The 24,309-nt window shown below is 39.5% G+C and overlaps 2 protein-coding genes across 9 annotated transcripts; one reads left to right on the top strand and one right to left on the bottom strand.

Annotated features, from left to right (window-relative positions):
- Positions 1-9,125, top strand: LOC308189027 (uncharacterized protein). 4 transcript variants are annotated; one of them, XM_080578619.1, is made up of 4 exons: positions 1-697; positions 1,402-1,538; positions 2,812-3,010; positions 8,082-9,125. In XM_080578619.1, exons 1-4 carry the CDS (start codon positions 501-503, stop codon positions 8,182-8,184), a joined length of 636 nt encoding a protein of 211 aa, XP_080434745.1. In that variant the 5' UTR covers positions 1-500; the 3' UTR covers positions 8,185-9,125. The 4 variants fall into 4 exon arrangements, 1 of the variants encoding a protein (XP_080434745.1); XR_013945951.1 differs by lacking the exon at positions 8,082-9,125 and having other exon boundaries at positions 1,402-1,533; positions 2,812-8,072; XR_013945950.1 differs by lacking the exons at positions 1,402-1,538; positions 8,082-9,125 and having other exon boundaries at positions 2,812-8,072.
- Positions 8,360-24,298, bottom strand: TRIP13 (thyroid hormone receptor interactor 13). 5 transcript variants are annotated; one of them, XM_080578608.1, is made up of 15 exons: positions 24,158-24,297; positions 23,778-23,880; positions 22,631-22,808; positions 21,879-22,044; positions 20,958-21,087; positions 19,095-19,150; positions 16,299-16,389; positions 14,621-14,693; positions 13,705-13,768; positions 13,346-13,432; positions 12,457-12,563; positions 11,227-11,380; positions 10,928-11,040; positions 9,665-9,734; positions 8,360-9,122 (listed from the first exon to the last, which is right to left on the bottom strand). In XM_080578608.1, exons 2-15 carry the CDS (start codon positions 23,803-23,805, stop codon positions 9,027-9,029), a joined length of 1,413 nt encoding a protein of 470 aa, XP_080434734.1. In that variant the 5' UTR covers positions 23,806-23,880; positions 24,158-24,297; the 3' UTR covers positions 8,360-9,026. The 5 variants fall into 5 exon arrangements, with proteins under 5 accessions (XP_080434734.1, XP_080434735.1, XP_080434736.1 ...); XM_080578609.1 differs by lacking the exon at positions 22,631-22,808; XM_080578610.1 differs by lacking the exon at positions 22,631-22,808 and having other exon boundaries at positions 23,826-23,880.
- Positions 24,299-24,309: the final 11 nt, after the last annotated feature.

Below are 24,309 nucleotides of genomic sequence, written 5' to 3'. Positions count from 1 at the left end.
CTTCTCCCCCCAAAGCCCCCCACACTCCCAACTCCTCTCCCAATTCCTCCCTCCTCCCCAACTCCTCTGCCTGCCTTCAAACTCCTACCCAACTCCTCCCCCCTTCCATCTCCTCCCCCACTCAACTCCTCCCCTAACCCCAGGGGTTGTGGGGTTGGGGGAGGGGTTAGGGGGGTGGGGTTAATGCACATTTAGCCTGAGCTCAGTTCATGCTTCCTTCACACTTCCTAATGCAGGGGGAAGTTCAGGGCCTCAAAATTGTTACTGCAATTTAGAAATGCTGTTTGAATGCAAAACAGGGTGTTTGCAGGATGGTCACCTGTTTTGCTGTGCATCTGTGTTCCTGTCTCCAGAAAGAAGGGAACACTAAACAGGCTAGAGTTTGCACTGGGAGGAAGATGAGTAGCAAGTAGCAAAGTAGCAAAGTCGAGCAATGGTAGTATCGGCACTCCCTGTATCCTTGACTGTCATACCACAAGGGAAATCTCTGTCTTGTAGAGATGCTGCTTAATGGGGCCAGTAAGGAGAATGCTACCTGTTGGTTCCTGGATTCTGAGAGACCAAGAACAGTCGCTCCACTCAAAACTCCAGTCTGCACTCCCAGGGACAATGTTGTCCATAGAGGGAGGTCTGTTGACAACAGCTGCTGGCTAGCACCGGCACGGAGGAGAACGTTGGCCATGTGGTCCACGCAGAGGTAACTGCTTCCCTCCTCCAACCTCATTTTTCTTGTAGAAAACAGGAAAGCTAGGACACATTTTTCTTGTAGAAATCCCCCAAATTAGTCTTCACTTCTGCCTGAGGAAGCAGGTGGAAGTACCCAAGCATAATTGGGCAGTAAAGAGAGAGACACAGGAAAGCTCCCTGATGACCTTGCTTCAAAATGGGGTTAGGGGTGGGGTTCATGCACATTTAGCCTGAGCTCAGCTCATGCTTGCTTCACACTTCCTAACCCAAGGGAACGTCAGGGCTCTGAAATTGTGGCTGCAATTTGAAAACGCTGTTGGAATGTAAAACAGGGCGTTTAGCAACAGGGTCACCTGTTTTGCTGTGCATCTGTGCTTGTGGCTCTGGAAAGAAGGGAACAATAAATAGGCTAGAGCTTGCAGAGCTCTAAAGAAAGAGACACAGGAAAGGTCCCTGATGAACTTGCTTTTTAATTAGGGTGTCTTTGGGGTGGCTTTTTTGGTGGCCACTGTCGGGCAGGCAAACGTTGCCTCCAGGGAGAGAGGGTGTTAGGAGAATCTTATCAAGTAGAGTTAGAGCGCTGACAGTATTATACTAGTGTATCATACGTAGTGTCTTTGCTAGCTATTGTGCAGATTAATTAAAGAAGCCTTGGGCCCCTTACCAAGGTTAGTCTCTTGATAAGAGTGTGAGCCTATCTTACGAAACTGGCAGAAACTGGTCCTGGAGGTGGAGAGGAGCCAAGGAACAACTGTGTCTGTGCAAAGACAAGAGGTCAACCAACAGTGACAAGGAAGAGTCACCAATCCTACTGGTTGTGGAGTCTGTTTTCTGCAAGTCACTGGGGTCAGGTGAACAGCATTGATTCTTGAGGGGGGCGGGGTGTCCAAAAGCGTTGCCTCGGTGTGGGAGTGGTCAAAACCGTTGCTCCCGGGAAGGAGGGTCAAAAGCATTGCATCTTGGTAGGGTGAACAGCGTTGCTTCTGGGGTTTATGGGGGGGTGTCGAAAAGCATTTCCTCGGTGGTGGTGGTGGGGAAAACATTGCCTCTGGTTAGGGAGGGGTCAAAAGCGTTGCCCCCGGGGGGGGGGGGGTGTTGGAAGCTATTCCTCATGCTTGGGGGGGGGAGTGAACAGCGTTGCTTCTGGGTTTTACGGAGGGGGTGGGGTTGAAAAGCGCTGCGTGCGGGGGGGGGGGGGGGGGTCAAAAGCGTTGCCCCTCGGGGGGCAGGGGTGTCAAAAGCGTTGCCTCGGGGGGCGTGGTAAAACACGTTGCCTCGGGGGGGGGGTCAAAAGTGTTGCCTCTGGGGTTGAGTGAAAAGCATTGCCTTGGGGGGGTGAAAAGCATAGTCTCGGGGGGCGGGGTGTCAAAAGCGTTGCCTCTGGGGTTTATTGAGGGGTCGGGTGTTGCCTCTTGGCTTTTATTGAGGGTTTGGGTGAAAAGCGTTGCCTCTGGGCTTTTTTGAGGGATCAGGTTCAGGGTCAGACAGACAAGCCTTGCTTCTGGGGTTAAGTGAAAAGCATTGACTTGGGAGGGGTGAAAAGCATAGCCTCGGGGTGTGTGGGGGGGTGGGGGTCAAAAGAGTTGCCTCTGGGGTTTATTGCGGGGTCGGGTTCTGGGTCAGACGGACAAGCATTGCCTCTGGGGTCGGGGGAACAACGTTGCCTCTGGGGTTTATTGCATGGTCAGGTTTGGGGTTGCGATAAGTTTTGGCTTACAGTTTTAGTCAGGGCATGGGTTTCAGATTGGTGTTGGGTTACTTGTTGCCTTTGGGGTTTATTTAGGGGTTGGCTGAGGGGCTGGGTTAATGCACATTCAGCCCGAGCCCGGCAAGAGTATGTCTCGCGCACATTGCACCATTCCTAACCCAGGGGAAGTTCAGGGCCTCGAAATTGTTGCTGCAACTTGAAAATGCTGTTTGAATGCAAAACAGGGTGTTTTGCAAGATGGTTACCAGTTTTGCTGTGCATCTGTGTTCCTGTCTCCAGAAAGAAGGGAACACTAAACAGGCTAGAGCTTGCACTGGGAGGAAGATGAGTGGCAAGTAGCAAAGTCGAGCAAGGGTAGTATCGGCACTCCCTGTATCCTTGACTGTCGTACTGCAAGGGAAATCTCTGTCTTGTAGAGATGCTGCTTAATGGGGCCAGTAAGGAGAATGCTACCTGTCGGTTCCTGGATTCTGAGAGACCAAGAACAGGCGCTCCACTCAAAACTCCAGTCTGCACTCCCAGAAACAATGTTGTCCATAGAGGGAGGTCTGTTGACAACAGTTGCTGGCTAGCACTGCCCCGGAGGAGAACGTTCGCCATGTGGTCCACGCAGAGGTAACTGCTTCCCTCCTCCAACCTCATTTTTCTTGTAATAAAAAGATGTATTAAAAAAGATGTATTAAAAACCCCTCAAATTAGAATGTTGTTAGCTATTTTGAAGTATTTCCCTGAGGTTCGTGGTTTGCCATACTTGCTTTTAATAACATTTTTTTCTACTTAAAATACTTCAGGAAGGTTATGTATACTTCAAAAGCGTTTGGGTGACAGCAATAGTAAATTGTGCATTTCTTTTTCATGTGTTATACTATTCTGCACAATTATACCAAACAGTCCAATTCATAGGAAGTCTGTGATGCAGTATCGCTGCTTGCTGGAAACAATATTATAACTGTTAGTAAACCACAGCGAACTGATCTATGACAGGTATGTAGTCTCTTGTTTTCAAAACTGTGTATTTTGAGAAATACTGTTTGTACATATTGCTGTGAAAATAAAATCTGCTTTTCAGAAAAACAAAACCAAAAAAGGCTGTAAGCCTTATATTTGTACTAGTAGAACAAACAATATAAGTACTTGACAGAAGCCAAGTTTCTAGTCTGAAATCTGCCTGTTTGCTATCACTGTGTTTATTTTTGAAGTTCTAAAGACTCTAAGATACCTAAGTGATCCATGAGTAACTTCTGCCTTGCACCATGGCCCTCTGAGTGCCTTTTAGTGTGTTCTGGAGGTGAGAGCCATCTGAAGTGCAGCAGGTTGTTTTCCTGACTTGCTGTGCTCCCTGGTTGTCCAAGAGTACCTTTGGATGCACACTAGCATCTTCTGCCTTCCTGAGCTGAAGAAAACAAGCATCCTGGTAGTCTTGAGCTAGCAAACGCAAAAGAGATTAAGCAAGCACGAGGAAAACAGCTGAAGGAAGATTCTAGACTGACCCGTAGTAAGCCTTTGCTCATTAAAGGTAATATGCATATGAAAAAACACTATCATCAAAATGGAAATATATGGAATTGTGGGATCAGCCTACCCTACTGCTGGTCCTCTGTAACGCACACGCTTATTGAGAGATAAGCTAGGTGAGCTAAAATGACCAATCTTTTCATGCACCTGATTCTGCTGAGCTGTCTGAGCACAGCAGGACTTACCTTCTTGATTTCAGGCTAGCTGGGGACACAAGGCCAGAGACAAAGAGAGACACAGACACACAGAAACTTGGGGCTGTGCAGGAGTAGCAGCTGAGCTCATAACGTGCAGCGTTCCTGGCTACGTTCAAGTGCTGACACAGTGAAAACTCAATAACTGAAGTTATTAGGCAGCTATTTATTACAGCGCCAGGTGTGTGGGGGATCGCTTCACCTAACACACACACCAAGGGTTACTGCAAGGGTGCTTATATTAATGGGATATATACATATTCATCTCACTTCCCCATAAGTCTCTTGCATATTCATCAAGTCTCTGAGGGATCATTAACATAGATTCCCACCCCCAATTTACATGCATACTAGAGTCCTTAGGTGGTTGTCTGGGGTACTCTGGTGGTCTTCTGATGAAGGCCAGAAGTCTTCCTCGCTGCTAAACTTCTGACCCTTCCTTTCTTTTACAGACTTCAGCAGTCCAAGCCAGCTCTTGCTGGTTCTATTATCTGTGTGTATGAACTCTTTTCTTCCCTTATTTTAGGGTTGTCCTGTCCTCATGCTCCCTGCCTCAGTCCTGTCCTTGTGGTTGATATACAACATACTCCCTGTGTGAGCTAAAACCTACAAGATCAACATGCTTTCCCTTGTTCCCTGTCTCATGCTGGAGCTTGTCTACTGTGCCACGAAGCAGCTTGTCCAGCACCAGTGTACCAGTAGGGTTCCCAGTGGCACCAAGTCGGGTGCTCAGGCAGTGTTGCAAAGACCTGCTGTTCCAGTGGGGCATGGTGTAGCAACATTCCTCGGAGTCTTTTGCGCTCTTGAATGCACAGCTGTATGCAGAGTCCAGTGGCAGGCAAGTTGCACCCTGCAGCTTATCCCTGGTGCCTTGCAGAGGGCAGAGCACTGCTGTACAGGTGAGAGGAGCGACACACCTTTTTCTTCCCTTCCCCAGCATCCTCTTGAACAGGCAGGTAGGCACACATGTGCTGTACAGGTCCTAGCACCGAAGAGCCTCAGTGCCTCGCTTTAGGAGCCTAGAGTTGCTTGACTATTTCTGTCAGGGAGTGCTAGCTATGGCTGGACAATGGCTACTGCTCTTCCACGGCACTGGCTCAGCCATTCTTGCACAGAGCGTCTGGCTGAGCCCATGCCAGTGGCAGCCCTCTGGCAGGCTCGCTTGGCCTTGCGCTGTGATGCCAGGGCAAAAGACAAACCAGAGACAGAGCAGCATGCCCTCAGACACATTAGCCCTCCCAGTTGCCGTAAGTTGTCTGCATTCGCTTAGCCTTAAATGCCGTAGCTTTCCCAGCACTGGTGTCTCAGTTGGGCTCAGGGACAATGGGATACAAAAGTGTGCAACAAGCATTTGCCACACTGCTCTTCGGTCTCTTTTTGTGCCTATTGTTTGCCCCGTGTGGAGTTGGGATTTGGCCTTAATGACCCATGTGAGTCCCTTTCAACTCAGGATAGGCTCTGATTCTAAACGTGAGATGAGCTGTCATGACAAGGAACAAAAGATACATGGTTTCCTCCGATAGATCAGTGGAGCCAAATTTGAATTGCTTTGTGAGCAGATAGGTCAAACCTTTAGTGTGTTTAGTTAGGTAGAAGGAAGTTTAAAAACCTTTGTATCCCTGATGTTACCTTACTTAATAATTAGTCAGCTTTATCTGGAAGAAAATGAGATACAAGTCTCTAAAGTTAGGACAAGATGACTCGCTTTGAGGATGTTGAGGAAGAAGATCAGGTGAGGAACTCATGGTATCCTTGGATGACTAATGACTTGAATGACTAAGCTCAGCATGCATACCTAAAATGAAACAATGAGATAAGAAAGAACCAAATAACCTGAACATGGGCAAGGACTGGGTTCAAGCAGCAAACATAGTGAAGAAGACTACCAATGAACACCAGAAGACCCCAAAAGACCACCAGTAGAAACAATTGTGCATGCATCAGGGACATTTACACATTTTGAGGTCTGGGGAACGGTATGATTGTTAATTATTTCTTGGAAACCGAATGCATATATATATATTCTGATTACATATAACCCTTCTAGTTGAGCAGCTCAGCGCGCACACTAAGTGGCATGATCCCCTGTGTGCCCGGTGCTGGAATGAAAGAATGTCTGCTTTCTAAAACTCCAAATTGAGTCTTAAAGAATTTCTTCAACCAGCTTTTATGGTAACAGTTAAACCAGATGAGGTTTACCAGGGAGTTCTGCCTTGTACTGTCTCCCCTCCAACATCAGTGTGTTCTGCAGTGATTTTTGCCATGTCCTCTGAACGTCTGCTCCATGGCCTTCCAAGTGCCTCTCAGTGTGCCTAAGAGGTATTGTAAGAGCCATCTGAGGCATACTGGGATGTCCACCTAACTTGCTGTGCTCTCCAGTTGCCTAGGAGTGCTTTTGAATGTACACTAGGGGCCTCCGAGTATGCTCCTAAGCTCCACCATGCTCTGCTTAAGGCAATCAGCTCCTCTGAGCACATTTCTTTGCAGGTCTGTGGCCAGGCACTCAACAGCACTGAAAACAGGACTGGGTCATTTAAGTGCAACACAAGACATATGTAGGCTCTGTGAGCAGAGCAGAAGGTACTGGGACGCATTAGCTTTGCATGGAACATCACTTGCCCCTGGTGTTCACAAAAAGGCAATTCTTAGTAGAGCACTGGAGCAAAAACAAATGGCACTGGACGCTGTTGGTGCACTTTTGACAGTTCCCCAGCCCTCCCTCACCACACCTTAAAGGCACGCATAGTGGAAGTCATAGGCAACCTTGTTTTCATCACATAAACTTAGAGCGACATAGATCTTAGGTTTTTCAAGACCTACCTCCCTGTGAATGAGATGCTTAAACTTCCATACCAAGTAACTTCTGCCATGTTGGGTAAACTTTTTCAACTTTGAATCAAGTTCTGAAACAACTTATTTTTATCAAAATTCTGTAATTACAGTGCTTCTGTAGGCATTTTTTGAAACATTCTCTATCCCATTGAGACAGGGAACAAGATAAAGGATGTTGATTCTGTAGGTCTTAGCTACTGTAATTGTATGTTAACCACAAGGACAGGATGACCCCAAAGATAAGGGAGTAAAAGACTATATGCATAGATAATGGAACCAGCAAGAACTGGCTTGACTGCTGAAGTCTGTCAAAGACAGGAAAGGTCAGAAGATTAGCAGCGAGGAAGACTTCTGGCCTTCAACAAAAAACCCCCAGAGTATGCTGGAGGACCATCCAAGGACTCCAGTATGCATGCGAATAGGGGTGAGAATCTATGTTAATGATCCTTCAGAGACCTGATGAATATGCAAGAGACTTATGGGAAGTTTGTCCTACTAATATAAGCACACTGCCAGTAACCTGGTGTGTGTGTTAGGCATAACGATTCCCCTCTCCCACCCCCAGCACTCTTAATAAAGAATACCTGCTTAATAACTTTGGTTGTTAAGTTTTCACTGCATCACCACAATATCCCTTTCTCTAAGGCTAAGTCTAAAGATGTAAGTTGTTACAATACATTAAAATTACCATTTTAAAGAGGATATTTTCACTGCAGCCATCTCTTGCTCATTTTGACTTTTGAGAGTTTCAGTCAGCATTTAGATGACTGCTAAAACTTAAGGATTCATACTTGCCATGTAGTGTCTTTAAGAATTAGAAGCAATCTATATATGTAAGATCATAGAATCATAATCATTAAGATTGGGAAAGACCTCCAAGATCATCTGGTCCAGCCTTCCCCCTACCACCAATATCACCACTAAACTGATACCAAGTCAGAAGAACATATGGATCTTGAGGCAGTGAAAACAGCTCATGACCAAATCTTTCATCTCATGAAAGCATACTGTAACATTGACTTTAAAAGATATAAAAGAAGTAGGGAAACATAGCATCATTAGAATATTTCTAATACTAATGGTTAGGAGGTGTGCATTAACTGCATAGCATCTACTTAAAGCTCACTATTTTATCTTCGTTTAAGGAAAATTCAACTGCTAATCTGGAAACTCCCTTCCATTTCATTCTTTCAACTGACTGAAGATGAAATGCTTGTAAAAGAAAATGAAGAATTGTCAGTTTTGTAATCGGTATTATATAGGATATGTAATTACTACATAAAAGTTGTCTCTGGCCCTTTAGAGACTGGATACATGTTTTTTGTTTTTCTTTTTTTCCACTACAAAATATTTACCACCCCACAGACAATTTGTAACTTTGATGTCATATCTACATTAAAAAAAAAACAAACCAAGCAAACAAAAAAGAACCTTCATTCATTTTGAAGAAACTTTGTTGCACATTTTAGTTGCCTTTCAGCAAGTGATGGTCTATTTGCAGCAACACAGAAAAGCAGTATTGTAAAAATCCAGTTAAATGATCTCTTGAGCTTAAACTTTTGAAGCTGGTGTAAATAATAAAAATTAAAAAAAAACTTGATATATTAAGTGTCAGGGTAAAAACATGCCAGTATAAAAGGGCTGGGCTATCAAGTGAGCACTTCAGGTCTTTTCTAGTTTCATTATTATTTCAGTAGTAATTATCAGTGCATTAGTGCACACATCAAAGACTGAATTTCTATTGCTTTTAAAATTTGAAAGAAACTGGAAATAAAAGAACCAATGCATGCACAGAAAGTTAAGAAATGAGGAACGGAAGTCTGCTCACTTTTAATAACTGCAAGTAATGTAAAAACTCTTCCTGAAAGTCAGTTTCCAATTGTCTCACTGCATTTGAAATAAAGCTTTTGCAAAGTGTGCTGTAAAAATTGTTTATTAATGAATGTTTTGAAAAAACTAGATTAGGCATTCCAGCTTTTTTAAAGTGTTGACGATCTGTTTTACATATGCATAACAACTGCACAGTTTCTTTGCAAGAAGTATGTACTTTTCATAGGTAATAATGCAGAAGAGTATAAAACACTAAACTATCACACAGAGTCTGCAAGTTTCCTTCTTTCTTCGAATTGCTTGTCTACTACAAGTGAAAGAGCCTGAAGAAATGTTTTCATTGTAACACTGGGGGACTGGAGAACAACAAAACAGAAAAAAAAAACATTCTGTTAGACCCACCACAGCAATAGGCATGCATAAAAATTTACATACAATGCACAGTATTTGAAAGGGAACTATTTGACTTCCATGTTACAAAATGCTCAAAATTCTAAAAAATAAAAAACTGAAGTTTTATTTTAAACCAGCTAGCATTCTACAGTCAAAGTCAAGCTATGCAAAGTCCTGAGTCAATCAATATTACTGTGGATTTACTTCAAATGTTCGAACAAATATGCATTATTTATGAAGTGACAGGGTTTTATTTCAGCAACAAAGCCTCAGAGAAGAAATATTAGTGTTCTATCACAACATATTAGTTCTGAAATCAGTCTTCTTTGATCTCCTTTTAAATTATGGGCTGGGGGTTTCATTCTAGAACTTGGTAGAAAGAGTGTCCTTTAGATTAGCAAAATGTTTTAGGACCAATCTTTTACTTCAGGCTAGTGTCCAAATGTCTTCCCACCTGTCTCCAAATCAAACCCAAAACAAGATATACAGAGTAGAATAGACTTACTTGAATATAAAGTGCATGTGCTAGGAAAGGAAGCTTTCTCAGGACCCGGCCACTAAGACCTTCACTTCTTCTATAATAAAACAGACACAAGCACTGCTTAAATGCTACCTATCTACTCTTAAAAGATGAAATTTCCTTTATTCGTGTTTGCCCCATAAGTTCCCCTAAATAAACTCAAATCAAAATACCTAGTATTAAGGAGCTCAATTGCGGCTTTTTTAGCAGAAGCTGGACGTGAACAGACAAATGTGTGGGAGGCCACATGGTACAAAGAAGCAAACAAGGATAGAGAAATATCCGTTATTTGCCTGCCTAAAGCTTACATCATGCTTTTCCCATCACTGTGATGTATCTCATGAATTTGGGGGGGAACGTCTACACTGAAAGCGTATAGTATAGATATAACCTTCCATACACACTTGGAAGGACTTGATAAATTTATTTTGAAGGCTGGACCTCACTGCTAATGCAGTCCATTGATTCCCATCATTTACATACACATTCTACTTCACCTACTTGATATATGTCTCAGTCTCCTCCTAGCATCCCTCTGTGTATGTAGAACCCAATTTAAGTAGAAATTACACATACTTCAGGAATGGAAAGGGGAAGAACAACAACAATAAAACACTTTTTTGACTTGAATGTTATTTTACTTTGTTCATAGAGACCAGCACTTTGGAAAAAAATATTGCTTGATATTGTGAATATAGTTTTATTGTTTCAAGAATTGCTATGCTGTAGAGAAAACATTTGCTTTACTAGCATACTCAGATAACTGTAACACTCTCCACTTACACTTCATTCCCTTTTTTTTCTGGCCACTTAAATCTTACTACCTAGTAGCAAGGTATTACCTTGCAAGGTATTCAGAGACACTTTCTTGGCAGGAAATAAGGCCAAGGCTATTTCCAATAAACTGCATTACAATTCACAATATCCACCGAAACCTCAGGCATCTCATTAATTCAGGCAGCAATTTAAAGAACTTTAAAGGGCAGAGCAGAAACCAGAAGCAGCACTAAGTCAAGCCAGGTTTGAGGCCAAAAAATGTTTGCCAATCCTGATTGCTTCCACTTACTTTCTGCTGGAAGTTTTTTTTTTTTTTTTTTACTAACCCCAACAATATTAAAAAATAAACAAACAAAAAAAACCACAACTGAGACATTTCAGAAATCCAGCTATTATCTAATTAAATTATTTTGAGACATAATTCCACAACTCTTTTATATATATATCAAGTAGAATTTCAAAAAATATTACCTTGAGATTTCTTTTAGTACAAGGCTTAACCTTGACACATTATTTTCTACGAAGCCAATCATCTCTAACTCTCTGAGCGTCAAGAGCTGCTGTCTAGGGTATATTATTTGACACTAGAAAAAAAAAGTTACACACTGTTGTATGAAGCCTTAAAAATACATTCATAATTAAATTCTACAGTAAGAGTGGAAATACAGAGAAGGAATCATTTTTTTGTGGTTTTGTTATTTAGGAAGGTTGATGAAAATATTAACTTTATTAAAATATAATGTTTTACAGTTCTGCTTTCAAAATATTACCTTCATCAGCTCTTCCAAGCAAGAAAGATATATTCTGAATATTGCTGCAGTGGATGGAGGGCCAATATATTGCTTTATGTCAGCCCTGTCTACAAAGGCCATGTCAATTTTCTCCGTAATATTTGAAGTAGTCAGGATAACTACATTGGGATACCTTCAAGATAAAAGCAGATTTTTAGGTCACATGCTCAAGAATTATCTCCTCTTGGCACTGGCAAATTGATGCCATTCTTCTTACAACTCAAGCCATCTCATGCAACAAGCAGTCACATCACTTTTGTCACCTAGCAATTACATTAAATGATACAATGCTCTCAAGTCAGTTATCACCAATCTATTTCAATGCATTGTCTCTTTCTTTCAGCTATTTCTCAAGCATCCATAGTTTTTAACCTTATTTTAGAAGTGATATAACTATTAGTGATAGAACTATTTATTATGAAGAGAGTCTACCAGTATAGTTTCTGCCATGAATAGGTTTACAAAACAAAGGCTTGTAAATTTGAATCTTTTATCTATGTTCTCAATTTCAATTCAGTAGAAAGTATTTAGTTTAACTGCTAATGTGATACATTCTACTGTGTATGATGTTAGAATGAGCTTCAACTGAGGTACCAACTCACTCTAACAAATACTGAAACAAAACTTTTAATCACAGCTATATTTAGATGAAGCCTGTGAACTGTATGGCTGAATAAGCCACTTGCTTTTAATTAGCAGCAAGACAGGGCCAAAAATACCAGGGCACCTTTCTTTCTCCAAACAGAGCCAAATATGCCCAAGAAGTGAGGGAAGTGGCAAGAAAAAAACAAGAGATATGCTGCACTAAATCCAGCACGTGAAGTGGACCAAGTACCATTAGTGATTGATTCTAAGCCAAATGTTGTACACATCTGCTTGAGACTAACATCTAGGAGCTGTTACTGATGAATGCATTCCTCATTGATCTTATTCTTATCCCTCCGAAGCAGTTACTATGACCATCTGTGCTATATCTCTCCCCAGCCTTAATGGGATTATATTATCTGTAGATTATCAAATCCACATTTGTTCACCTATTCACATGCAAAATATTTTAGTGGATTACTCTAATTACTTTTCATAATTAGCACCATTAATGAATAATAGTTCATTAACCAATTAGGATTAGTATTCTAACTGGGAATTAAGATTTAGCAGAAATCATGAAGTTGCCAGTTACCTTTCGCTGTTGTAGTAACGTAAATTTACCTTTTAATCTGATCTATTTGTGTCAGTACAGCATTCACCACACGAATAGCATCTGAAGGCTCCGTGCCTGCCTTGAAGGCACTGCGAGCTGCTGTGAGGCTTTCCACCTACAAATCCAAAACAAACAAAAAAACCACCCACGCAAAATATTGCATATCTGGAATTATGGCAAATAATACAATACATCTCCAGGTTCTTGAGAATAGTATCTGAAATTTCGCCTTCAAAATCTTTTGTTAAGTACGAATTTAGGGAGAGAGAGAAAAGAATGTCAAGGAAGCAAAATGTAATAAGTGAAATCCCTGTTCAGACAGCAAGGTCTGTCTTCAGTAAATTAAGTAAATGAAAAATTACTGTTTTCAGTAATTTAATTTCTGGGAAATAAAAAGAGCAAAACAAATAAATCAAATTTAAAACAAGCTTCCCCACAGGAACTCCAATATAAGAAAGCTAATAAAGTACTTATGTATTAACTTGCTTATGTGTACAAGACCGTGCAGAGAAATGAGACAATTAACTGAAATCAAATTAATTCTTTTTAGAACTTTACAATTCTAGTAAGAGCACTGTTAATACAAATCCAGGCTATTTAGAAGCTTAAAACAATATTCAAATTATAAAGACACAGCAGCAAGGTAAATGGCACCAAAAAGATTTTGCTTAATTTTCAACTGGAATTTGTCTGTTAAATCACATTGTGTCCTTCCCAAATCTCTCAAATCTGCCAGTTGAGATTAAAATTTACTCCTCTGCGCAAAATTACGTAACTTATTAAAAAGAAAAAAAGCCTAAATATGATTTTATTACACTTTGAGTATTATCACACTTTCCTACCCATAATTTACTTTCTGCTAAGTTTTAATGTACATCAATACTATTAGAATCATACCTCATCGATCAGTACAAATACAAGAGCATCTTTGTCATCAATTAACTCTTGAATCTTCTGGAACATCTTGGTTACAAGCTTGCCACTCTAGAAAGAGACCATATACGTATGTTTAACTCATCCCATACCATATCACTTTCCAAGTCTTTCCAAATTTAAGAATGGAAAACTCTGTAGGCTTTTTATTATTGTTCTTTTAAGTAAGACACTACCATAGCTTCTATTTAAGTGTTTTCGAACACATTAAGTATCCTGAATAACTTCTGGTGCAAAAACTTATTTTATGAACCAAACTCAACAGATTACAGTGTAGTTTATAATAAAACAGAGTCTACTTAATAAGCTACATCAATACCTACCTCAGAAAACCATTTAGAGAAAAGGCTATGGCTGTTTATCTCGATTAACTGTCCATACTTATACCTAAATTAGGAAGGGAAAAAGAAGCATCAATTCTGTTGCATTGTAAATAAAAGTCAGTGATATCAGTAACTCCCATAAGTCTCACTCTCTCCATTTCAAGCCTGGAATTTTATGAATTTTAGTACTTTAAATTACTTAGTTCTAAAAACATAACACCCGTTTTGTTTTTAATTATAACTTCCAGAAACATGTCGCACTATAATTTTTCACATTAAATTGCTATCAGGATTCCTTCATTAGAACAGTTTTGGTTGCTATTTCCACATAGTTTAGGAAACTGTTTCCATGTTAATGGCATCATTCTTGTAAGAGTTTGTTTAGTATAGCAAGTAAGAACATGTATAAAAGCATGAAGCTTATTTACCATGTGAAGCTTTTTTATTTAGCTATTCATTGCAAAGAAGTTTACGATTAACTCCTCTACTTGTCTGATATATAGACTGACCTCTGCTGACTGTGGCATTCAGACAATTCAAGTATGAAACAAACTGGCACCAAAATCACTACCTACTAAAAACAAGTTTTATTAATCATGAAGATTCAAATAGCAGGCATAATAACCTGTGATCCTTTATTCTTCACAAATGTACAATACGAGCACAAAGAAATGACAATACTGCCACTTGAATTTGGTTTTTGTAACTTGGCTCAAATAATTAGACATTTTAAAAGGATTTATAACACCATAGCTAGTCTCTTTTTTATATCAGATTAATTTTACTGCCAGGCTAGAGCTACAAACCTTAGCGCTTGGCACCAGTTACTTGAAATCAAGTATTAAACATCTTTGGGCTATTAAAAAAGAACATTTAAAAACAATAAATTAAAGTGAAGAAATTCCAAAAAGATCACCTGTACGACAATCGTATTGTCAGCTTCTGAGCCAATGCTTTACAGAGAGAGGTTTTACCAGTTCCAGGAGGGCCTGAATTCAAACCAAATTCATACAATATGTTACACAGAATCTGCAACAGATAGTTAATGACACCTAACATCTTTTTAATTACTGTATTTCATTACAACACTAATTGTAGAATTACAGCAGACAGGATTGGGAACATCAGGGTCTTTTGAGAAGTTTGCTTACTCGCTACAATTTTAGAGCTGTGCTCTGTTGTCAGCTTTTAATTTTTATGTTGTAAATTATGATTATGTATAATATGCTATATATATGATATGCATAACAGCTTGTACACAGACACCATAGAATTAAAATAATCAAACTCTACAAGAGAAAAGTGTTTCACCCTAGCAAGGCTTATGCTTATTATCATTCTCAAAAAATTTGTGCTTTGCTTAAACTTTTACCTTCCTAAAACATACCCTTCTAACATGCAAAAACAGAAATCGATTATGCCCAGTTTGAACAGCTGTTCACTTTACCAGAATCTACACACTGGGGTAGCCCAGAGCATCTTAGGAAGTATGCTACAGGACAAACTTTTTGGATATAGCTTGAGGCCCTATAAAAGAGCCATACAGATTTTCTCCAAACAGACAAACATATTTAAACAGAACATGAATGTATGGAGATTGATTTGTGGATGCTAAACAAATGGATGACAGCAACCAACTGACAGTACTTCCATTCAGAGTCAGTACCACCATTATATCATAAATGTTGTATTTTGCACTACAAGAGTTTTAGATTTCCCAGTATTAACTTCATTGTGATCACAATAAAGAGCTCATTACCAAAATTAAATATATCTATTATAGATATATTGTCAACAGTCTAAAATAAATAGCTTTCCAAACAAAGTTCATTAAATAGTTCATTGAACTAGATGCATTAAATATTATAACTCAAGTGGATTCATAACAAATACACTCATAAACAAATACACTCATAACAAACATTTCCACTATGACCTTTAGTTTTTTGAATACCATTCTGGATGACAAAATTGCAATTAATCAATAACATGCTGCAATTTGCAACAAAATGAATTCAGTTGATGTCCATCTCATTTATGGTATAACTTCCACAGTAAAATAGGAGTGATTGAACACTACAACTTAAATGAAATAGTGCTAACGAAATAAGTGAGGGTGCTGCCTTTACACTGGACAACAGAATACACTGTTAATAATAGAATACTTGGATCAATTTTGCAGTTTCCTCAAAAGTATTCGTAAGAAAGCCATCATTAATGAATTTTAATATTGCGGAAGAACTGTAACTAAACTGGTTCCTAATGTGCTCAGTAGCTACAACATTTTTCACACTTTATACAAAAGCAGTAATATCACTTAAAAATGAAAATTAAAAACATGAACTATAAAATTTATAATGCATCAACAATAAAGTTCCTGCAAAACCTAGTAAATGTGAATACTGATTTGATTATGATATTACTTTTCATCTAAATTTGTACTGCATTATAATGCTTCCAAAAGCACAGCTGCTATAACACAAGAACACGTATATAATTTTGCTAAACATAAGAAGCGCTATACAAGTTCTTCAGAAGGAAAGTATAAACAGATGGCCAATGAATCAACTTGTTTTAAGACAGATAATTCTTACCATGCAGCAGAACAACTCTGTTCCATGATATCAGGTTGCTGTCAACATTTCTGTCAGAAAACAGTAATGTTGTTGTCACATAATCAAGTAACTAATTGAAGACCGGGGTTGGGGGGGAGAAAAAAGACACAAATTAGAGATGTATCAGCAAATACAATTACAAATGGACAGTCTCCTAGTCATCTCTATCATGTACTCAAACAAAAACAAAACAAAAACAACAACAACAAAAATAACTGGGTTTAAGTCTCTCAGACCAAGTCCCAGTTTCCTTCTGCGAAGGTTTGAAATTCATTTCCTCCCTGCCCTCGGGAAAAAGAATAGCATTTACTGAGCACAAATGGAGTCTAGACCTTTTACATGAATAAATTAAATGCTTTTATGGAAGTTAAATTATTTTCATTGTCTACTCTCCCACTTCTAGTGTGTGCTTAATTCACGAGCTGCCCAAGCACAGAGGGTCAGAGAATCAGTTTCTGTTTAACTTTTATTACAAGTACACATCTGTTTAGTCTGCTGTAGTCTACCCATCAAATAAAGCATTTACTGTCACATTTAGTTACTTTCTACTGAAGCATTTGTATCAGCTGCTGTAAGTAATGTGTAGATTGGTTTGTAGGTTCCAAAAAAGCAAAGTTGCATGTACCTTCCTTGAATGCTTATTTCTAAATACAAAATTACTTCATTATCTAGAGTAAGCCAGTAGAGAACTCTTTCCATGAAATGAATATGAACCTGAGGTGTGAATGTATACTGATTATTACCTCTAACACCTGATATCATTTTATTTTCTATTATCATTACCTGTATTGTGCTCCATTTAACATAAATAAGACAATAAATAGTATTCCTGAAATAACCCATACCACAGAATGGAGCAATTAAGGAGCAGAAACAAAACAAAACAAAACAACACAACAAAAAACACCCTGAACTTCACTCAGCATATTTGCCAATAGCATCACTCTGTCAACGTAATATTTTAAAACTTAACAGGAACCATTTCAGAGTCTGCAAAGTCCAGCCATAACCAGCCAGTTCCATAGTTTAAGTGACCATTCATCACAGCAACTTTTACAGAAGTTAACTAGTTCCAGTTTTAGTCATTAAAAGCTAGCACTTCCCTTTCTACCAACATACACTTACAGTCAGTGTTCTACTCACAGGTATTTATTACATCAATAAGTCTATGTAGTCTTGTCATTTCACAGATGATTTGGAAAGCAGTTCCATAAATCAGACAAACATTGATATGTTAATTGATGTTTACCTTACAAATGAACAAGTACTAGAATGTTTTGCTTTGTTACAGAGTTTATGATTATAAACCTTTAAGTGAAAATACTGTATCTATGGTGTTATAAACAAGCCAGTAAATTAGTTACGTGTGGCCAAAAACTTGACATAGAAGCATTTTTTTCTTTTAAATAGGCATAATAAACAACTTATGAAATGCTGTCATAAGAGCAACTGAATCACTTGTGACTTTTACTCACATCACAATTTAATTTCAGGTTACAGTTCTACAAACTCTTGGAGTTATCATCACAACCTCTAATGAAAGCACAGAATTTTCAAGCTAGAAAATGACCCCATGGAACAGTTTTGTTTCTTCTGGATCCCTTACCAGCACTCGAACGGGAGTGCACTCACTCTAGTCAAATCATTCAATGCGCATTTGTATGAACAGTAACATTGCAGATTTACATTACCACTAAACCAATCGTCTCGCTGCTGCCAGAAGCACACAGACCAACTCCCATTTTCCTCCACCTAGCTGCACCTACCAGTTTTGTTGCATGACCATTGGCTGAAGTCACACTGAACCAATTCCTGGGACAATACCAGGTGGCAATCAGCCCATCACACAATAAGCTGGACGTTTTGTGATTGTGTTTCCTCAATTAGTTAACTGCAAGGGTAACAAGAATGCCAGTAGAAGGGAAGCACTGAGAATACAGCTGAGAGAAACACTGTTCTCTTTTAGTGATAGCAAGCCACCAAATTTCCTTATCATTAAAAAACTCACACCTATTACACAACAGATCTCTTAGGACCTTCAGAAAACAGAACTGATTTCAAAGAATGCAGCAGACATTTTTCTAGGCCTCTTTGGAGTTAATTTTTCCACCCATTTTCTTCTCCCCTTCTAGGAAAGCATATGATTAATCAGCCTTTTAAAAAGGTGCAGTGTTATAATTAAGTGAATTTCTACTCCATTGCAGAGAACATCAATTACTTTCTTCAAGGCAGGCTGCTGAACATGTCTAAAGCAAAAGTGAAATTATTCTAAGAATTTGTAAGTAGCTACCAAAACAACACCTCCAGAGGTTAAACTTCTGATTTTACCTGTTTTGTTTTGTTTTAAATAAGCTAACATATCTGAAGAAATTAATTCTAATTTGTGGAATAGCCTTCACTGAAGCTTTTAACATGGAAACTGAGATTTTTTTTTGCAAAGCAGACTTCACAGTCATACCTACTCATACACCTCTTGAGATATGATGTTTAGTCTCAAAACATCAGCTCCATCTTCCTTTGTTAAGCATACATCAGAAAAGCATGGAAGTACCAAAAATTACATAGAAATTTTGACAACAATGTAAAGCTTTACAAAATGGCTAACACTATACTACCCTTCATAAAGTAGAATTGTAATAAGCAGACATAAGAGTTCTTTCTCAAGTTTGTTATTTCCAAATAACTTTTCCAAAGGATGCAGCAACTTCAAACAGGCTACACTTCAACTCTTACTTCTCCTCAAGCGATTTTAATTGTTATTAATTTTCAACTTACGTGTGATTTTACTTCAGTGTCATATATAAGACTTTCCCAAAGGCCATGGAATTCAGCTGTGGAAGCAATACATTACACACCTGTTTAAGGTAAATGAATCCGAGAACTTGTAATCTATCATTGCAGTGCAAAGCAATTTTCAAATTATTCTCAACTAAAATTAAGGATCAAGAACAGAGCTATGAGAACAATGAAAGTATATGGAAAAAAATACATGTATGATTTTTCTCAAAAAACAAACTCTACTTTTTAACAGACAAATTGAGTAGTTTTACAGCTTGTAGTTCCTTGAATAATTGTGAGCAGAAATTAATCTTCTTCAACCTTCTATCAGTTTTCTATAAAACCTTAACAAGAAAGAAAAAAAGTCAGTATTTAATTTTGTCTATTCAAATATTTTTTCCATCCTGAACTGGAGAGGTAGCTGGCTATATTTTCCAAAGGTAAAGAGCTGCGAAAAGTTGGGCTGGGAGAAGGTTCTACTCCCAAAGTTACGCTCAGCTATTTATTTTACATGAGCATATAAAGGAAGAAAATAAAGAAGCGTGTAGTTGAATAATGTATAAAAAATTAAAGTTGTGATTTTGGAGTATCAATCATTTCTAGCAGTTAGCTTCTACCTTACAGCAGAAGAAAGCAAAGAAGACCGTGATGAATTATAAATCACAATAATATGAGAATTATGTCAAAGTACCAGACAGAATTCTTCCCAAAGAGAAATGTTCTGAATACTTTGGCTATCCACAACATAAAAGGAGCAAGAAATGTCACAGAATCACTCCTCGAACTAAAGCTCACAGTTGTACTTCTCTTTCCAGATACAGAAGGCAACTTCCCCAAGCATTAGGCAGCACTAAAAGGCAGGCCATGCTTTGTTGCAGAGGAAGGCCTTATTCTTCTTTCCAGAAAACACTTTGAGGACTCTAGATCTCTTCAGCTTGTTAGTTCCTATCTAGGGGAAAAGCATACTTCGTACATGTGAAGTAAGCTTCACATTTCTCTCTCTAGAAAAATTATTTTCTTTAGGGACAGAGAAAAGTAATCTGCAAGTTTACTGAAAACATGATATAGTCACTGACAATAGCACCAACAGTATTAGGATGACTACATATCTAAACAAAAACTTGCTGTGATTTTCATTGCAATAGGTTGATAGTATGTAACTATGAACAGCTGTATTAAGTTCTCAAAAGAAATTCAGGATAGTATTATTTATTTAAAAGCTCAGTTTTTTTCCCCGGACTACCTGGTTTTCGATACAGGTGTCTAGAAAGCACACTAAAATTACATTAAATATCAATTTTCACAGGGGAAAAAAAAAAAAAAAGAAAAGCAACAGATGAAAGAATCAGACACCTACAAAGAATCGAGTTCAAAGTCACTTCCATTCCTGTGCCTGTTTTGTTGTGTTTCCGGTAAGGCTTTTGTACAGACACTGAAGTCTGAAAATTTAAGAGCATCGCTGTCTTGGAGGCTGGAAGCCTGTAGTGGGCTCTGGAAAGCCAATATTTAAAGTTACGAGTTTCTTGCAGGTATTCAAATAAAAGTTTGGAATGCTGCCTGTAGGGTTAAAGATTTGCATGCTGATTTTGACTATACGTTTTCAGGATTTATTTCATAAGATCAGTGACTTCCAACCACAAATATTGCAGAATTGATATTTTGTGGAACCACCTGTAGCTCAGTCAAAACCATAAAAAAGAAAGGCCTTATATATTGGCTCCACCCACAAAGGAAAAAGTTATTACAGTTGATACACATAATACCTTTAAATGGTAGCCCTATAAACACTTTTAGCCTTTCCAAGATTTTTTTTCACTATAATTTCTCTGGACCTTCCAGAATTATCAGATGGGTGGGTACCTGCAGGTAGCACCCAGTGGTTAGCTGCAACGATATCCTCATTATCTTCTTCCAGGTTTTCAGAGCTTGGCCCTTCTTCATTCAGATGAAAAATGTGAATGGAAAGACTGCTTTTGCTCAAGTCAATAGGCTAGAATAGACATAAAAAGACCTTTAATAAATCGTATTACTGTGTTCAGCTGCGTTCATACTGTGTTCAACGTAAGTACATGGACTTGTTCGAGAAAGTCCAGAGGGCCGTGAGGATGATGAGGGCTGGAGCACCTCTGCTATGAAGACAGGCTGAAGATGTTGGGTTTGTTCAGCCTGGAGAAGAGAAGGCTCCAGGGAGACCTTATAATGGCCTTCCAGTACCTAAGAGTGTCTTATAGGAAAGCTGGAGAGGGATTCTTTATCAGAGGGTGTAGTGTTAGGACAAGGAGTAACAGCTTTAAACTAAGAAGAAATTCTTTACTCAGAGGGTGGTGAGGCACTGAAACAGGTTGCCCAGAGAAGCTGTGGATATTTCATCCTGGGAAGTATTAAAGGTCAGGCTGGATAGGTCTTTGAGAAGCCTGGTCTAGAAGAAGGTGTCCCTGCCCATGGCAGGAGGATTGGAACCAGATGGTCGTTAAGGGCCGCTTCCGACCCAAACCATTCTATGATTCCACGATTCTATGATATTTTTCACTTCAAAGTGAATTAGAACATAAAGTTACAGTACTCAGCTGGCATTCAGCTTTGAAGCCTATTGTTTCTTCCTGCTATGGGGTGTAAGCCCAAAAACATAGCTACTTTTTCCCATTTATACCTGTTGGTCTAGTAAAAGATACTCTTCCTACAGACCTTGCTTATGGAATATGACCTTGTTTAGACTATCACAAGTCTACCTACTATTTCACATACCTATTAACAAGGCTGTACATTCTTGATTGTAAATACCTGTCTTTCTTTTAGTTGCAGCTCTGTATCCACAACTGACACAGACTGCACATTGCTGTTAAGGAAACCATCATCAAACTCTGTCCACTTGTAATCACCGAACACGATGTTATGTCTGTTCAACAGTTTTAGGACACTCATCCTGATATCTTCTTTCTTTGCCGTGCTAATAAGAAAGAAATAGCATTATTTATGGCACTGACATTTATAAGGCAACTAATATCAGAATGCTTTATTTAATAAACGAAGCCTACACAGAAAACAGCCTCCATTTAAAAACAAACAAACAAACACCCACCACTATAACAGAAACAAATTATCAAATTCAGTTTGTTTGCACAAGCAACGAGTTTGATACTTTTGCATTAAAGGCACAGGCGAGGGAAGAGTACTTGATCTGCTTGCAGTCATATCAAGGGACCTGGAATGACAAAACTAAAAGCTTTCAAGAACAGAAATCAGTTATGCTGACTGTGTATCATCAGGAACAATAATGAAACTCATAGCTAAGCTACTAGACTGAGCTTAGTTAGCTTGGAAACTCAGTTATGCTTTCACTCCTAAGGACAACTGATACCTCTGGGTGCTATATGAAGAACTCCAGTAAAACTAAGGGAAAAGGCATAGCTTTTTAAGATTCTAGAAAGATGTTAACTTAAGTTTGCAACTTCAATGCAGTATCTTGTCTTTTCAAGCCTGATGATAGTGGATATTTTACACCTTGACCTTTACAAGACCTTCAACATACTCACCCATAGTATCCTGATAGCCAAATTAGTAAGATAAGGAGTGGATGAATGGATAACAAGGTGGTTGGACTGTCCTGCTCAGAACAATTAGTAGTCCAAGTGAAGCTGCAAGTAAGTATGTGAGGCAGGAAGGGGGTGAGGGAATTAGGACCAACACTGTTTTCACATCTTCGATAACACCCTGGACAACAGGATAGAATGCAGCTGAAACAACTTTATGAGTGACACCAGAGCAGGAAGGACTATCAATATGCAAGAGATCAAGGCTGCCATTCAGATAGAGACTTCTGCAGGCTGACGTAATGGTTTGGCATGAACCTCTTGAAGTTCAACAAAAGTAAATGTGAAATTCTGCCTCCGTACCTATCACCCAGACAGCAGTACAGAACAGAGGCCAAATAGATGAAAAGCAGCTTTGCACAAAAAGACGTGTAGGCACTAGGGGGCAACAAGTTGGTAGTGAGTCAGTGGTATACACCTGCCACAAAGAAGGCCAACCTTATTTTAAAAGGTTGTGCTACCAAGAGTACAGACTAAATATTAAGGGAAGAGATTCTTTCCTTCTCATTGGCTGTCTGTGAGACCGCATCTAGATACAGTGTCTAGTTTTGGGCTCTACTTGTAAAAGAGATATATATACTGGAGCAAGTCCAAATGATGGCCACCAACACAACTGTAAGACTTGATCACATACACAGAGAAAAGCTAGGAGAAATGGGTTTGTTCAACCTCCAGCTCTCTCAGCTGTGGGGAAACTCATGGTTGTGTAAAGAGAACACAAAGCAAGACTCTTGTAGGTGCACAGCACAATGACAAAAGGCAACAGACACAAGCTGTGGCAAGCAAAGTTCCAATCAGATAAGAAAATGTTCTTCCCAGCATGAGGGCAGTGGGTCAAACACTGGATCAGATGTCAAGAGAGACTGTGTAATCTCAAAATATGATTAACCAAGTCCCTGTATAATCTGATCTAATTGGCCCTGCCTTCAGTAGTAAGCTGGAAAGAGACAATTTCCAGAGATCCTTTCCAACATAGTTCATTCCATTTCAGTGTTCCTTTACTGTTTTTATGTGCACATGCTTTTTCCACTACTATGATTCGAACTAAAAATTCACTATAGGTTGCCAGAGACTAAAGGGCAAGAGAGACCTGACTGAATTCTGATGAACTTCCACATGTATTTGAACGTTATCGCACATGTTTGGCAGCTCTTGTTTCAAATCCCCAGCAGTTTCGTCCATCCTTCTCACTCCTAAGGGAAAGCACCAAGAACAAGAAGCAGACTTTTAGCGACCATTATACGACCAGCGGCACCAACAGCCCTTCCTCGCACGGGAACACCGTGCCCCAACCATGTGTCCCCCAGCCCACCGCGGTGACCAGCACCCACAGTCACCAGCACTTCCCTTCCGTCTTTCGGCAGATGCCGGCACCGGCCAGGGGACATAAGGCACGTCGCGAGCGCAGGCATGCGCGCGAACGGCCTCCTCCTCCCTTGGCTAGCGTTACAAGCGGGGAAAGGAAATCACCTCACGTCAGGCGGGGCCCCGAAAACGGTGCGCTGCAGGCAGGGAATACGAGTTCGCAAGGGGAGCAGGAGGACTAAGCAGCTTCTCTAGCCCCTCCGCGAGCAGACCGCTGTGAGGGCTGCACTTCTTCCACACAAACAGCAGCGTACTCA

The sequence above is a fragment of the Anser brachyrhynchus genome (genome assembly GCF_964034855.1).
Source record: "Anser brachyrhynchus genome assembly, chromosome: 2".
Lineage (NCBI taxonomy): Eukaryota > Metazoa > Chordata > Aves > Anseriformes > Anatidae > Anser > Anser brachyrhynchus.
Note: the sequence above shows the minus strand (reverse complement) of the source record. Positions and strands in the feature narration are given on the sequence as shown.